The sequence below is a fragment of the Ascaphus truei genome, chromosome 5 (assembly GCF_040206685.1).
Source record: "Ascaphus truei isolate aAscTru1 chromosome 5, aAscTru1.hap1, whole genome shotgun sequence".
Classification (NCBI taxonomy): Eukaryota; Metazoa; Chordata; class Amphibia; order Anura; family Ascaphidae; genus Ascaphus; species Ascaphus truei.
In genome coordinates, this window is record NC_134487.1 from 309,105,779 (window position 1) to 309,121,661 (window position 15,883).

General features: G+C 45.3%; 1 protein-coding gene across 1 annotated transcript in view; it reads right to left on the reverse strand.

Annotated features, from left to right (window-relative positions):
• The window catches only part of CCND2 (cyclin D2), a 69,581-nt gene that overhangs the window by 49,746 nt on the left and 3,952 nt on the right, over positions 1–15,883 (reverse strand). The window contains 3 exon segments of the mRNA XM_075603084.1: positions 10,060–10,219; positions 12,813–12,995; positions 12,997–13,029. Of these exon segments, the coding sequence (XP_075459199.1) occupies positions 10,060–10,219; positions 12,813–12,995; positions 12,997–13,029 (376 nt within the window).

The window sequence follows — 15,883 nt, forward strand, 5'->3', positions numbered from 1 at the left end:
CTTAATGGGGTTTTTTGTTTGCCTTCCTCTGGATCAATAAGTAAGTATAGATATAGGATAAAGTATCTGTTGTCTAAATTTAGCATAGGTTGAACTTGATGGACGGAAGTCATTTTTCAACCTCATCTACTATGTAACTATGTACATCCAGAACACAACTACAGCCCATCTAACACACACAGCACATAACGCAGACTACATCCGAGACACAACTACAGCACATGTAACACACACAGCACATAACGCAGACTACATCCGAGACACAACTACAGCACATCTAACACACACAGCACATAACGCAGACTACATCCGGAACACAACTACAGCACATCTAACACACAGAGCAAATAACGCAGACTACATCCGAGACACAACTACAGCACATCTAACACACACAGCACATAACGCAGACTACATCCGGAACACAACTACAGCACATCTAACACACACAGCACATAACGCAGACTACATCCAAGACACAACTACAGCACATCTAACACACACGGCACATAACGCAGACTACATCCGGAACACAACTACAGCACATCTAACACACACAGCACATAACGCAGACTACATCCGAGACACAACTACAGCACATCTAACACACACAGCTCATAACGCAGACTACATCCGGAACACAACTACAGCACATCTAACACACACAGCACATAACGCAGACTACATCCGAGACACAACTACAGCACATCTAACACACACAGCACATAACGCAGACTACATCCGAGACACAACTACAGCACATCTAACACACACAGCAAATAATGCAGACTACATCCGAGACACAACTACAGCACATCTAACACACACAGCACATAACGCAGACTACATCCGAGACACAACTACAGCACATCTAACACACACAGCACATAACGCAGACTACATCCGAGACACAACTACAGCACATCTAACACACACAGCACATAACGCAGACTACATCCGAGACACAACTACAGCACATCTAACACACAGCACATAACGCAGACTACATCCGGAACACAACTACAGCACATCTAACACACACAGCACATAACGTAGACTACATCCGAGACACAACTACAGCACATCTAACACACAGCACATAACGCAGACTACATCCGGAACACAACTACAGCACATCTAACACACACAGCACATAACGTAGACTACATCCGAGACACAACTACAGCACATCTAACACACACAGCACATAACGCAGACTACATCCGAGACACAACTACAGCACATCTAACACACACAGCACATAACGCAGACTACATCCGAGACACGACTACAGCACATCTAACACACACAGCACATAACGCAGACTACATCCGAGACACAACTACAGCACATCTAACACACACAGCACATAACGCAGACTACATCCGAGACACAACTACAGCACATCTAACACACACGGCACATAACGCAGACTACATCCGGAACACAACTACAGCACATCTAACACACATAGCACATAACGCAGACTACATCCGGAACACAACTACAGCACATCTAACACACACAGCACATAACGCAGACTACATCCGGAACACAACTACAGCACATCTAACACACACAGCACATAACGCAGACTACATCCGAGACACAACTACAGCACATCTAACACACATAGCACATAACGCAGACTACATCCGGAACACAACTACAGCACATCTAACACACACAGCACATAACGCAGACTACATCCGAGACACAACTACAACACATCTAACACACACAGCACATAACGCAGACTACATCCGAGATACAACTACAGCACATCTAACACACACAGCACATAACGCAGACTACATCCGAGACACAACTACAGCACATCTAACACACACGGCACATAACGCAGACTACATCCGAGACACAACTACAGCACATCTAACACACACGGCACATAACGCAGACTACATCCGAGACACAACTACAGCACATCTAACACACACAGCACATAACGCAGACTACATCCGAGACACAACTACAGCACATCTAACACACACAGCACATAACGCAGACTACATCCGAGACACAACTACAGCGCATCTAACACACACAGCACATAACGCAGACTACATCCGAGACACAACTACAGCACATCTAACACACACAGCACATAACGCAGACTACATCTGGAACACAACTACAGCACATCTAACACACAACACATAACGCAGACTACATCCGAGACACAACTACAGCACATCTAACACACACAGCACATAACGCAGACTACATCCGAGACACAACTGCAGCACATCTAACACACACAGCACATAACGCAGACTACATCCGAGACACAACTACAGCACATCTAACACACACAGCACATAACGCAGACTACATCCGAGACACAACTACAGCACATCTAACACACACAGCACATAACGCAGACTACATCCGAGACACAACTACAGCACATCTAACACACACAGCACATAACGCAGACTACATCCGAGACACAACTACAGCACATCTAACACACATAGCACATAATTTTCACTTAGCAATGTAACATCTCAGAGAACTCCAGGAAAAAGCATGAGTAATTATGTGTCTGGGTTTTGTTCAGTAGGTTGACTAATATAACTAATAAAAGAAGTTGCAAGTTTAGTTAGCACTAGATCACACCTTTCCTTTCAGAGGAAACAAAGATTATTACATTTCAAGTTAATCAAGTCATAGTAAAAGCATATATTTTTCTTTGAAAAGATCAAATGAAATGTACGTTCATATATACATATTCTACATTGCAGTCACTTTTCCTACACTTTTGACTGGATTAAATTGTGTTTTTTTTATCATTATTATTATCGTTTAGGAAACATGTACTTTTCATTTCTTTGATGCAGGAGCGACTTTGCAGAGGGATATAGATATCAATGTAATGAGGCAGTCACCCAGGGGTCTCCCACAAGCAGAAAATACTGTAGGTGCTTAATGCTCCTTGTCACAATCTGTGAGATGTGTCGGAGCAGTGCTACAAACCTGGTTTCGTCTCCATCACCAAGTGTACATCATTGTTAAACAATCTGTTGCCTTCAGTAGTTGCATTGCCTGGTGTAGCTACGAGAAGTAACTCTCAATTTATTACTTCCTGCAACCACCATTTATGTCAACCAGACACTAGTTTAAGATTGCAACCCAGCTTCACCATTTGTACCTGAAAGGAACAGATACCAGTATATGCCTTAAAAAAGTTTATATTAATCATAAAACACAAGAAATAAAACAGTCACTAACAGAAGCCATTTGCTGAAATCGGGACACACAGAAACAGGAGTACACCTAGTTTGTGTTAAGTGTTAAATAGGATATGCCTGATATCCCTATCATTACACGCCTCTTCGCTCACTGTGCTGTTCTGTATCTTTTGAAGCTGTAACTTGTGAATTGCAACAAGACAACAGCAGCTCATTAAAAGACCGGAGGTGAGCCGCAGGTGGGCTTACCTGTGTGTGCGCCGATCTCGTTTTAATTACAAAGAATTACTGTCTGCACACAGTCTGCAAATCACCTGAAATAATTCGAATTACAGTGTCTAGCTGAAAACAACTACAAAATACAGAGATCTTTTTCAAACACTCAATGATTATCAGAAACTGGATTCATGTTTCTATCTCCCAAATCCAGCTCTTAGCTACCCTGCTATAGGAATATTTGCATACTCGCCCAAATGAGCAATGTGTGCAGGTTCATAAATAGGACATTTCAATGTAATGATCCCAGAATTAATACGCAAGACTCAATTTAAGTCTCACCAAAATGATGTGACAAATGAGTGGGAAGAATAATATACACCCTTGCACACTCAACTTGTTTTTTTAAAGAAAGGTAGAAACAGAGATGGCACGGGTGCACCGCCTGTGTATACAGCACAATACGCACAACATGGGGAAAGCATGTCCCAGACAACAAAATAATCAGAAAGAACTTACATATTTATTTGAAAAAAATCAACGTTTTGGTTTCATACTAAAAACCTTCATCAGGACCTAAAACAAGCAACACGAGTGTGTGGGAGACACCATATAATTGACACTATAGAATCTAGATGTGCAGGAGCCTAATATACCTCAAGCAACAGGACCGAAATGCAGTAAAATCACAAGTGGCATTTTTTAACATGCACATATATAAATGCACAGGTAATCTGTCTTTTACAGGTCTAGGATAACAGCATTATAAAACAGGTTAATAGTTAGGGAGTGCAAAGAGCCGGGCAAAACGTGAGCAACCATAAAAAAGTTCAACATTAACTTCAGGCAGTATTCACATATGTATTGTGCAAAAAATGCCAATATCATTCATTCACGAGAAACAGCAGAGCACTCCTCCCCTTTATCACTACTGCACAAATGTCCAGATCTTCAATACGTACATCTTTTAACTTAACAGCAAAATACAAACTGCATTTATACATGTAAGAGTAATTGCTACCCAAGCGTGTACTTACTTAATTTAACCTGTTAAAATGTCATTCTGGAACCTCCAAGGGAACAGAGGTGCATCTAATTCAATGTATACTCATTGGAGAATTGTTCCACCTAACCTAACACTAAATTATGATTGGATTCAGTTTCAATAATACTCTGTTACAAAGAAGTGGCCTTGTGGTTAACAAATGAATAAATGGTGAGCCACGGTACCAGGATTAAAGGCATCTCTAGTGCCTGTGTGCTTTACCTAGCAAATATATTGGCTAGTTGTTAAATCACCATAGGGAGTCAACAGCCTGTAATATTTTGCCCCTGAATGTTCATCCTTATACTTATTACGCATAACTTCACACAAAACATCTCTAGTTCATTTCATTGTCCTCATCTATAGTTAGTTAACTGGTTGTTAATCCACATTTTGATTGCAACATAATTATCAGTCAGAAATGACACATGGTTTGTTATACAGTAAGTCTTCGTTTTACGACGAATGGCTTATCCGACGCTGTCCAATGCATCCCTGTGGGCAGTTTTACGACGCCAAAATGGCTTATCCGACGCTCTTACAACGCTTTGCAAAGTTATGTCAATCAGAAGGCTGCAGTCGGGGAAATGATACAGATGAGTCCGTGTGAAGGTATAGTTGTGTATTTAGGCCCTTAAACATGTCTAACAGTTTTATTATTCAGTTCTGGATTTAATAAATAGAATCTTTACATCATAATTTATGTGTGTGCTGCATATCTTATTGCCTGCGTAAAATATTTGGTGTATTTTAGTGTTAAAAATGCCTTCAGGAACGGAACCTTTCATTTAGACAGTGTTCCTATGGGAAAAAGTGATTCGCTTTACGACGCTTCGCTATCCGACGCCATTTTGAGTAACGCATTGTGTCGGATAACCGAGGACTGCCTGTAATCATATACTGTAGCATCCCTATAAGCAGTGACAAGCTACGTTTCTGTTACTTTTATTCCTACGAGTTCCTGTAATCAGATATTCTGCTGGAAGCCATTATTCCTTTGCAGTGGGCATATTTCCCAGTACAAGACAAATCACCCAGTCCATATTTGTTTTATGAAACCACTAAAACTATAACTGGAAAAGAGACAACGTGCTGACACTAAAGCATCTTCTCTGAAAGTTCAATCCATTCCTTTTAGGAGATATCAGAACCAGATCAAGGCGCCGCCTTCACCAGGAATATCACAGCGCTAAAACACACAGGTCTCAGCAGAAAGCGTCTCAAACTCCATGTAAAAGAGTCTTATTGTGGAGCCAAGAGGGGATTTTGGCTTGTACGGGGGCACAGCTGCCCTGATAGGAACACCTGGGCTTTATAGAAAGGATATGAATGACCGTCTTAGGCCCACATTTACTTAGCATTACTACTCCATAACACACATTCTGGCGCCGGAGTCCAATTACTGGCACGGGTTGTGAAGTGTCTTCCGGTGCCGAAGGCACCTATTGTAATACACTGCTTACTATATATGGCCCTGAACGTGTTCAATGTAGGAACAAGCAGCTCAGCACAGCAACATAAGCCAATGACCTTACAATATGTGACTCCTGTGGGGTGACAGAACAGCCTGCGACTGCGCCTGTGATGCTCCTGTGACTGTGATGCTCCTGTGACGCGCCAGTGACTGTGATGCGCCAGTGACTGTGATGCGCCTGTGACTGTGATGCGCCAGTGACTGTGATGCGCCTGTGACTGTGATGCGCCTGTGACTGTGATGCGCCAGTGACTGTGATGCGCCAGTGACTGTGATGCGCCTGTGTCTGTGATGCGCCTGTGTCTGTGATGCGCCAGTGACTGTGATGCGCCAGTGACTGTGATGCGCCAGTGAATGTGATGCGCCAGTGACTGTGATGCGCCTGTGACTGTGATGCGCCTGTGACTGTGATGCTCCTGTGTCTGTGACTGTGACGCTCCTGTGACGCGCCTGTGATGCTCCTGTGACGCGCCAGTGACTATGATGCGCCAGTGACTGTGATGCGCCTGTGACTGTGATGCGCCTGTGACTGTGATGCGCCTGTGACTGTGATGCGCCTGTGTCTGTGATGCGCCTGTGACTGTGATGCACCAGTGACTGTGATGCGCCTGTGACTGTGATGCGCCTGTGACTGTGATGCGCCTGTGTCTGTGATGCGCCAGTGACTGTGATGCGCCAGTGACTGTGATGCGCCAGTGACTGTGATGCGCCAGTGACTGTGATGCGCCAGTGACTGTGATGCGCCAGTGACTGTGATGCGCCTGTGACTGTGATGCGCCAGTGACTGTGATGCGCCAGTGACTGTGATGCACCAGTGACTTTGATGCGCCTGTGACTGTGATGCGCCAGTGACTGTGATGCGCCAGTGACTGTGATGCGCTTGTGTCTGTGATGCGCCTGTGACTGTGATGCGCCTGTGACTGTGATGCGCCAGTGACTGTGATGCTCCTGTGACGCGTCAGTGACTATGATGCACCAGTGACTGTGATGCGCCAGTGACTGTGATGCGCCTGTGACTGTGATGCGCCTGTGACTGTGATGCGCCTGTGACTGTGATGCGCCAGTGACTGTGATGCGCCTGTGACTGTGATGCGCCTGTGACTGTGATGCGCCAGTGACTGTGATGCGCCTGTGTCTGTGATGCGCTTGTGTCTGTGATGCGCCTGTGACTGTGATGCGCCAGTGACTGTGATGCGCCTGTGTCTGTGATGCGCCAGTGACTGTGATGCGCCAGTGACTGTGATGCGCCTGTGACTGTGATGCGCCTGTGACTGTGATGCGCCAGTGACTGTGATGCGCCTGTGTCTGTGATGCGCTTGTGTCTGTGATGCGCCTGTGACTGTGATGCGCCAGTGACTGTGATGCGCCAGTAACTGTGATGCGCCTGTGTCTGTGATGCGCTTGTGTCTGTGATGCGCCAGTGACTGTGATGCGCCTGTGATGCTCCTGTGACGCGCCAGTGACTATGATGCGCCAGTGACTGTGATGCGCCTGTGACTGTGATGCGCCTGTGTCTGTGATGCGCTTGTGTCTGTGATGCGCCTGTGACTGTGATGCGCCAGTGACTGTGATGCGCCTGTGATGCTCCTGTGACGCGCCAGTGACTATGATGCGCCAGTGACTGTGATGCGTCTGTGACTGTGATGCGCCAGTGACTGTGATGCGCCTGTGTCTGTGATGCGCTTGTGTCTGTGATGCGCCTGTGACTGTGATGCGCCAGTGACTGTGATGCGCCAGTGACTTTGATGCGCCAGTAACTGTGATGCGCCTGTGTCTGTGATGCGCCTGTGACTGTGATGCGCCTGTGACTGTGATGCGCCTGTGACTGTGATGCGCCTGTGACTGTGATGCGCCAGTAACTGTGATGCGCCTGTGTCTGTGATGAGCCTGTGACTGTGATGCGCCAGTGACTGTGATGCGCCAGTGACTTTGATGCGCCAGTAACTGTGATGCGCCTGTGTCTGTGATGCGCCTGTGACTGTGATGCGCCTGTGACTGTGATGCGCCTGTGACTGTGATGCGCCAGTAACTGTGATGCGCCTGTGACTGTGATGCGCCTGTGACTGTGATGCGCCTGTGACTGTGATGCGCCTCTGACGCGCCTGTGACACTCCTGTGACTGCGACTGCACCATCCAGTAACAAAAATAGACACTCCCGATCCTTTCTCCCCCCCTATGGAGGGAGGTCAGAAATGTCACTCCATTTTTCCTGATTTCCCTGATGCTTGTGATGTTGGATTAAACTTTTTGTATTTGGATACTATTTTTGAGTGCTGCGGATTTTGTGTTTTTGTCATATATATATATATGGGGGTATATTTTAAATGTATTGGGGAGGTGGGGGTATTTTTTATGTGTATTTGGGGGGAGCTGGGGGTATTTTTTAAATGTATTTGGGGGGAGCTGGGGGTATTTTTTAAATGTATTTGGGGGGAGCTGGGGGTATTTTTTAAATGTATTTGGGGGGAGCTGGGGGTATTTTTTAAATGTATTTGGGAGATGTGGAGGTATTTTTTTAAATGTAATTGGGGGCGTGGGGGTATTTTTTATGTGTTCTGGGGGGGGGGGGGGGGTGTCCAGTATTTTTGGACAAGCAACCTGGCAACCCTAGCCAAACTACCGAGATTTGCTTCGCCTGTTTCAATGGAAACAAAGTTTTAAGTTCACACATCTCTACAGGAAGCCAGGGCGGAAACATTTAGGGGATTATTCTATATAGGCAGAAGCGGACCGTTTTCCAACGAAATTCCCTATTGAAGTCATCTTTCTTAGAAATGTAAACCCTTTTCAATAAAGATTACCAGTCACAAATTGGGAAAAGCCAGGTTATCCGTGTTTCAATTCTTTGAGACATGGACACTGGGGACATTGGGGTATTTTTATACTAGACGGATACCCTGCCAATGATGACATGTACCTTTTGCATTCAGCCAGTAAAAAATTAAGTGTGAAGAGCCTTATACAACTCTACTACTTTGTGACTTCTATTGGTAGAAACCGTGTATAAACCTACAGGTGTAGCAGGCGTTATCGTAGCATTAGCGCCCCTGCGCCTTTTTCATGTGCAGCTAATGCCATAGCAATGGCGTCTGCCCCCCTGGCGTGCTGGGTGTCCCCCCCTGTATCTCGCCAGTCAGTGGTAGCAATACCGGCCGCCTCACCTGTATAGACGTTTTGCATCAATGCGCTCACATTTTGATGCTGTCTGAAGTCCGTGCTCTTGATATTTGTCATAAATGTACATTATATATATATATAAAAAATAAAAAAAAGATTCCTAGGAAGAATATAGTACCTATGCTTGAATTCCTTGGGGCATATATTTTCAGAAAATATATACTTTTGTGGGGGTATTTTATGCTAGGCGGTAGTTGTCTGCCCGACGAGTAATGGTTTGCACCGCTTACAATTTGGATATGAAACACTCAGGTGTAAACAGTTTGGCTAATTTAAAGTCTGTATTGGCCCCTAAAAATATTTAAAACAATACGTATCTGTATGAGTGCAATTATGGAACCAGGGGCAATAAAATCAACTATTCATTTTAATGAAAGGATTACTTTTTTTTTATTCTGGGACGATATGCATAAAATAAAGAGAAATGTTCCTTATTTATGAAACATTTTGTTCATATGATATATAATCCATCCAAAATATCAACTTGTGCTGAATCCCCCCCACCTAGATATACATTTCGTAGATACATAGAAAGTCTCTCACAGGAATCATGATTAAACAAAAATATATCAAACGTTTAAAAATGAGCTTGGCCACGAAAGGATTAATCCAGAGTGTATTCTTACCTGCTAGAGAAGTGAAAAGCAGCCTGCAGGGGACTCTTTCTTGTTTGTTCTACATAAAATACTGTGGCCCAGCCAGCAGTACATGGGTTAAAATATCAGGAATGCCGCAACCCAGTGCTCTGTGATTATTATAAGGAAAGGTGTGGTGCACAGCATATGCAGCTCCCTACCACACCTATCCTTATACATTGTCTTTAAGTTACATTATCTGGTATTCTCAACTGGAATATTTTCATTTCTCTGCAATCAGATAAAGAATGTACAACAGCTCTTGTAAAAGGCAGCCGGCAGAGATACACTTCCCATACCTGTGGCACAAAGGGCAATAAACGTCTGTGCATGCTTCCGGATCAAAAGCAACTTGTCTTTAGGCAGAGGCAGCTTTCTTAGTATGTGTTCAATAAAATCGTGTGGCGTCACTGCAGCAAGATTCCACTTCAACTTCCCTAACACCGCCAGCTCCCACTCCTGGGAAACAAAGCAAAATCATGTCTGAGAAGACTTTCACTTTTCTCTCCTTCCATCTGTAATCATATCAGTTAGATTGCTTTTGCTTAAACATTTGTTTTGAACATGAACTGCAAGCTTTGAAGTTGTTGACTTTTTTCTATACCCTGGAAATGCCAGACTCCACTGTAGATAATGAGACTTCAGTTGTTGCCAATTTTACTTTTTCCCACTTTCTGTATCCAGCACTTTATTCCCACCCAGAAAGGAGGGCTCCCACCCAGAAAGGAGGGCTTGTAGCTAAATATGGCCAATGTCACTGTACTCCAATACTAGTCAGACATTTTGAATTGACAAACTGTACCCACAACTGCAAAAGTTTGATTCTTAGTTAAATAACAAAATATAACCACTTCAATGCCTGAAGTGCAGAGAGAGGTCCCACGTAGCATGAAGTGTATACATACATACATATATACACACATACATATATACATTCCATTAATATATTCAAATATACTGCATGATTTAACACACGATTTATCCATTGCAACAAAAATGTGCATCTTTAATATATAATTTGATAAATGGTCAAATAACATAGGCAGTGATAGTAATCATTTGTTGCAACATACAGGCTAAAAAAAACAGATACCATTTTTCTTACAAAAGATCTGCTTAGTGCTGTAACCCTACAATTTGAGTGATTCCATCAACTTGTATGTGACAGCTCAGCTAGGCCTGCATGTTACAGCTAATCTAGGCCTGCATGTTACTGTTCAGCTAGGCCTGCATGTGACAGCTCAGCTAGGCCTGCATGTTACAGCTAATCTAGGCCTGCATGTGACAGTTCCGCTAGGCCTGCATGTGACAGTTCCGCTAGGCCTGCATGTGACAGCTCAGCTAGCCTGCATGTGACAGCTAATCTAGGCCTGCATGTGACAGTTCCGCTAGGCCTGCATGTGACAGCTCAGCTAGGTCTGCATGTGACAGCTCAGCTAGGCCTGCATGTTACAGCTAATCTAGGCCTGCATGTTACTGTTCAGCTAGGCCTGCATGTTACAGCTCAGCTAGCCTGCATGTGACAGCTCAGCTAGGCCTGCATGTGACAGCTCAGCTAGGCCTGCATGTGACAGCTCAGCTAGGCCTGCATGTGACAGCTCAGCTAGGTCTGCATGTTACAGCTCAGCTAGGCCTGCATGTGACAGCTCAGCTAGGCCTGCATGTTACAGCTAATCTAGGCCTGCATGTGACAGTTCCGCTAGGCCTGCATGTGACAGCTCAGCTAGGCCTGCATGTTACAGCTAGTCTAGGCCTGCATGTTACTGTTCAGCTAGGCCTGCATGTGACAGCTCAGCTAGGCCTGCATGTGACAGCTCAGCTAGGCCTGCATGTGACAGCTCAGCTAGGCCTGCATGTGACAGCTCAGCTAGGTCTGCATGTTACAGCTCAGCTAGGCCTGCATGTGACAGCTCAGCTAGGCCTGCATGTTACAGCTCAGCTAGGCCATCATGTGACAGCTCAGCTAGGCCTGCATGTGCCAGCTCAGCTAGGCCTGCATGTGACAGCTCAGCTAGGCCTGCATGTGACAGCTCAGCTAGGCCTGCATGTGACAGCTCAGCTAGGCCTGCATGTGACAGCTCAGCTAGGCCTGCATGTGACAGCTCAGCTAGGCCTGCATGTGACAGCTCAGCTAGGCCTGCATGTGACAGTTCAGCTAGGCCTGCATGTTAACATCTCAGCTAGGTTTGCATGTTACAGAAAGACTGTCTCATAGACTTCAATGGAGTTTTCTTCTAAAGTCACAACTTTTCCATGCAAAGGCAAAAATGGAGTCCAGAAAGTTACTAGGCCGTGACAAGTCATGAAATAATAAGGTTTACAAATTGATTGGTTTCCAGCTGAATGTGCATCGTATTAAAAGAAGCATAAACTACAATGCAAACAATTAACTTTGCATATTCAAGTTAACTATTGATGGTTTGTTTTTAGTCTACATGATATTAAAAGGAGAAATGTATCCAAATGTTTTTAGGTTTGCAATTAAAATATTGCATTACTTTCAACGACAAAAACCTTTATCTTAAACTCAAGGCATTGTTGGAGTAGGAAAAACCTTAATTCACACAAATTGTTTTAGAAGACTAGTTTTGGGCTCTTCACCTCAAATATATGGTATTTACCACTAGATGGCAGAAATGACACAGAAAAAAGCCTCAAAGAAGCGTTACCAAATCAGAATTTATTTTATCTTCTTTATATACATTAAATAGGATAGTGCTTAAAAAAAAAGCACAAATTTTTTTACACACAAAAGGCTGTTTATTTGCACAGCTTGCAAACTGTATATGGCAAAGTGTGTGTGTGTGTGTGTGTGTGTGTGTGTGCGCACGCGCAAATACGCTCATACTGTACATATGTTTGATTCTTAATTTCATGTCAAATACACTACACACTTTTATAAAGACTATAAAAGAAAACAGCATGTTCAACACTTTATAAAGAAGGAGTCAAAAGGATTTCCTAGATAGAGGAGTGCCTGGAAGTTAAACAGAAATAACTTTCCCATGGAAGGAAGGGTGTAAATATTTATTTAAAGAAACGGGCTGCTTACCAGCAGCTCCTGGGGTGTGATGGAATTGTCAGTATAAATGCAAAGTTTTTCTGCAGTTAAAGGAATTGTCTCTTTTAGTTTTGATGCCAGGAACATACAAACTGCTCCCAATAGCTGCAGATGGCACTTTCTGGTGGGGACCACTGCTAAAAATCTATCCAAATAGTTCATAGCCAATGGGAAAAACCTCCTCTTCACACTTCTGTTCTTCACAAACCTAGACATAGAAAGGGGGAAATAAAACAAAAAAGACAAGGAACATAAAGATAAACAAAAGAGAAGGAGAAAGTGAGGGGGAGGGCAGAGAAGGGAGAGAAAGATAGAGAAAGCAGAAGCACAGAGAGAGAGATAAAGAGAGGAGGGAGAGATAAGATAGAAAAGGGAGGGGGGAAGAGAGAAGGGAGGGGGAGAGATAGAGAAGGGAGGAGGGAGAAGGGAGATGGGAGGAGAGATAGAGAAGGGAGAGGGGAGGAGAGATAGAGAAGGGAGAGGGGGGAGAGATAGAGAAGGGAGAGGGGGGGAGAGGATAGAGAAGGGAGAGGGGGGAGAGGGATAGAGAAGGGAGGGGGGGGGAGAGGGATAGAGAAGGGAGGGGGGGGAGAGGGATAGAGAAGGGAGAGGGGGGGAGAGAGATAGAGAAGGGAGAGGGGGAGAGAGAGATAGAGAAGGGAGAGGGGGGGGAGAGAGATAGAGAAGGGAGAGGGGGAGAGAGATAGAGAAGGGAGGGGGGGAGAGAGATAGAGAAGGGAGGGGGGGGAGATAGAGAAGGGAGAGGGGGAGAGAGATAGAGAAGGGAGGGGGGAGAGAGATAGAGAAGGGAGAGGGGGGAGAGATAGAGAAGGGAGAGGAGGGGAGAGATAGAGTAAGGGAGAGGGGGAGAGATAGAGAAGGAGAGGGGGAGAGATAGAGAAGGGAGAGAGAGAGAGAGAGAGAGAGAGAGAGAGAGAGAGAGAGAGAGAGAGAGAGAGGAGAGAGAGAGAGAGAGGAGAGAGAGAGAGAGAGAGAGAGAGAGAGAGAGAGAGAGAGAGAGAGGAGAGAGAGAGAGAGAGAGAGAGAGAGAGAGAGAGAGAGAGAGAAAGAAAGAAAGAAAAAGAAATGGATGATATTAAAATAGAGCAGCGTTTCTGGTTCAGATAAATGACATTATTATTATTATTAGTGTCCGGCCCGGGACCTGTCCCCACAGATTAGTGTCCGGCCCCCGGGACCTGTCCCCACAGAGCAGCATGAAACCATTTCTCTCTCACTCCGACATTCTCACACAATATTATTTAAAAATACTGAAAAAATGCTGAGGCCCCCCCCCCCACCGGCCACCATCCCTGCCGCCCCCCCCCCCCCGGGGCCACCATCCCCTGCCCCCCCCCCCCGAAGCCAACCATCCCTGCCGCCCCCCCCCCCCGGGCCACCATCCCTGGCCCGCCCCCCCCCCCGGGCCCCATCCCTGCCGCCCCCCCCCCCGGGCCACCATCCCTGCCGAGCACACTACCGGGGGGGGGGTTAAATCAGGGGCCGAGCACACTGACGTGGCGGGGGGGGGGGGGGGGGCACCAGAATGTGGACAAGTATATATACCAGGAGCCCTAAGGACTGGGGCAAGGGGGCGATAGTATATACCAGGAGCCCACTCCGGGACGTGGCCCTGGAAGTGATCAGTTTAACCAATTGAATGCTGGAAGGCCTAGAAATGCGAAATCTCTGAAGCCCCACCCAACACATGGAAGGACCCAATCCCCCCCTACTCACACCCATCCCCCCCCTACTCACCCATCCCCCCCTACTCACCCATACCCCCCCCTACTCAATGCTGCTAATGGGATTTTTGTTGCCCCTCAGTGCTAATGGCCAGAAATGGACAAGATCATTCAACCCAACCCCAGCACTGAAAGAGTTAAAAAGGACATTGCAAAGAGGCATGTCCCCTACCTTCCCCTAAACCCCGAGGCAAATGGGGTTACCACCATGGAGTAAGAAATATATATTAATATTATTATTACTGTTCTCCTCTAAAAAGCATTACATGTCAAAATAAAATTAAGAAAAAACAACCGAAAGAAAGGGGGAAGGAAAAGCCCCAGAGCCTCTGTATATGTGGGGCACCAGAGACCCCCACAATGGCACAGGGCAGCAGAGACCCCCACATGGCACAAGGGCACCAGAGACCCCCCACATGGCACAGGGGCACCAGAGACCCCCACCCCCCACATTGGCACAGGGCACACCCCCCACATGGCACAGGGCACCAGAGACCCCCACATTGCACAGGAGACCTCTCCCACATTGCACAGGGGGACACCACAGGGCACCCCAGAGAGCCCCACAGGGCACCAGAGAGCTCCACAGGGCTCCCAGATTCCCCCCCACATTGCACAGGGATCCCCCACATGGCACAGGGATCCCCCACAGGGCTTCTTCAATAATACCTTCACCTCCCTTCTCTCATTCAGCAGCCAAACTTTTTATACCACTTTTTTAAATAGTTATTTTCCTCCAACATTACTTGGTGAAAAAACAATTCAGCAACACTCATGCGCCTTTTCCACACTCACACTCTCTATATACGCACATACATATATATATATATATATATATACATGCATATATAAAGACACACACACTAATATATATATATATATAGTACGCACATACATACATACTCACACTCACTATTACGTCTCATACCACATACATACACAACACACTAACTATATATATATATATATATATATATATATATATATATATATATATATATATATATACATATATACACCACACTTATTAAGGTTATGGTGGGTAAAAAAAAGCGACTAAAACCCTCCACAGTAAGAGCATAAAGCAATACTTGTAATTACCGACTCTTATCTCATTTGAGCAAATACCAGCAATCAACCTCACACTGATGATACCCATCAAGGTTGAAACATGTCTGTGAGTGGGTTTTACTGGCCTTTTGCATCTACTCCCCAAGCCCTTGCTTAAAAGCTGTGTCTTAAAGCAGGCATGCACTGAGCTAAGGGTTGCTCATGTAATGTGAGCATGAGATAAAAGGTGGCACTGTGTGCTCATTT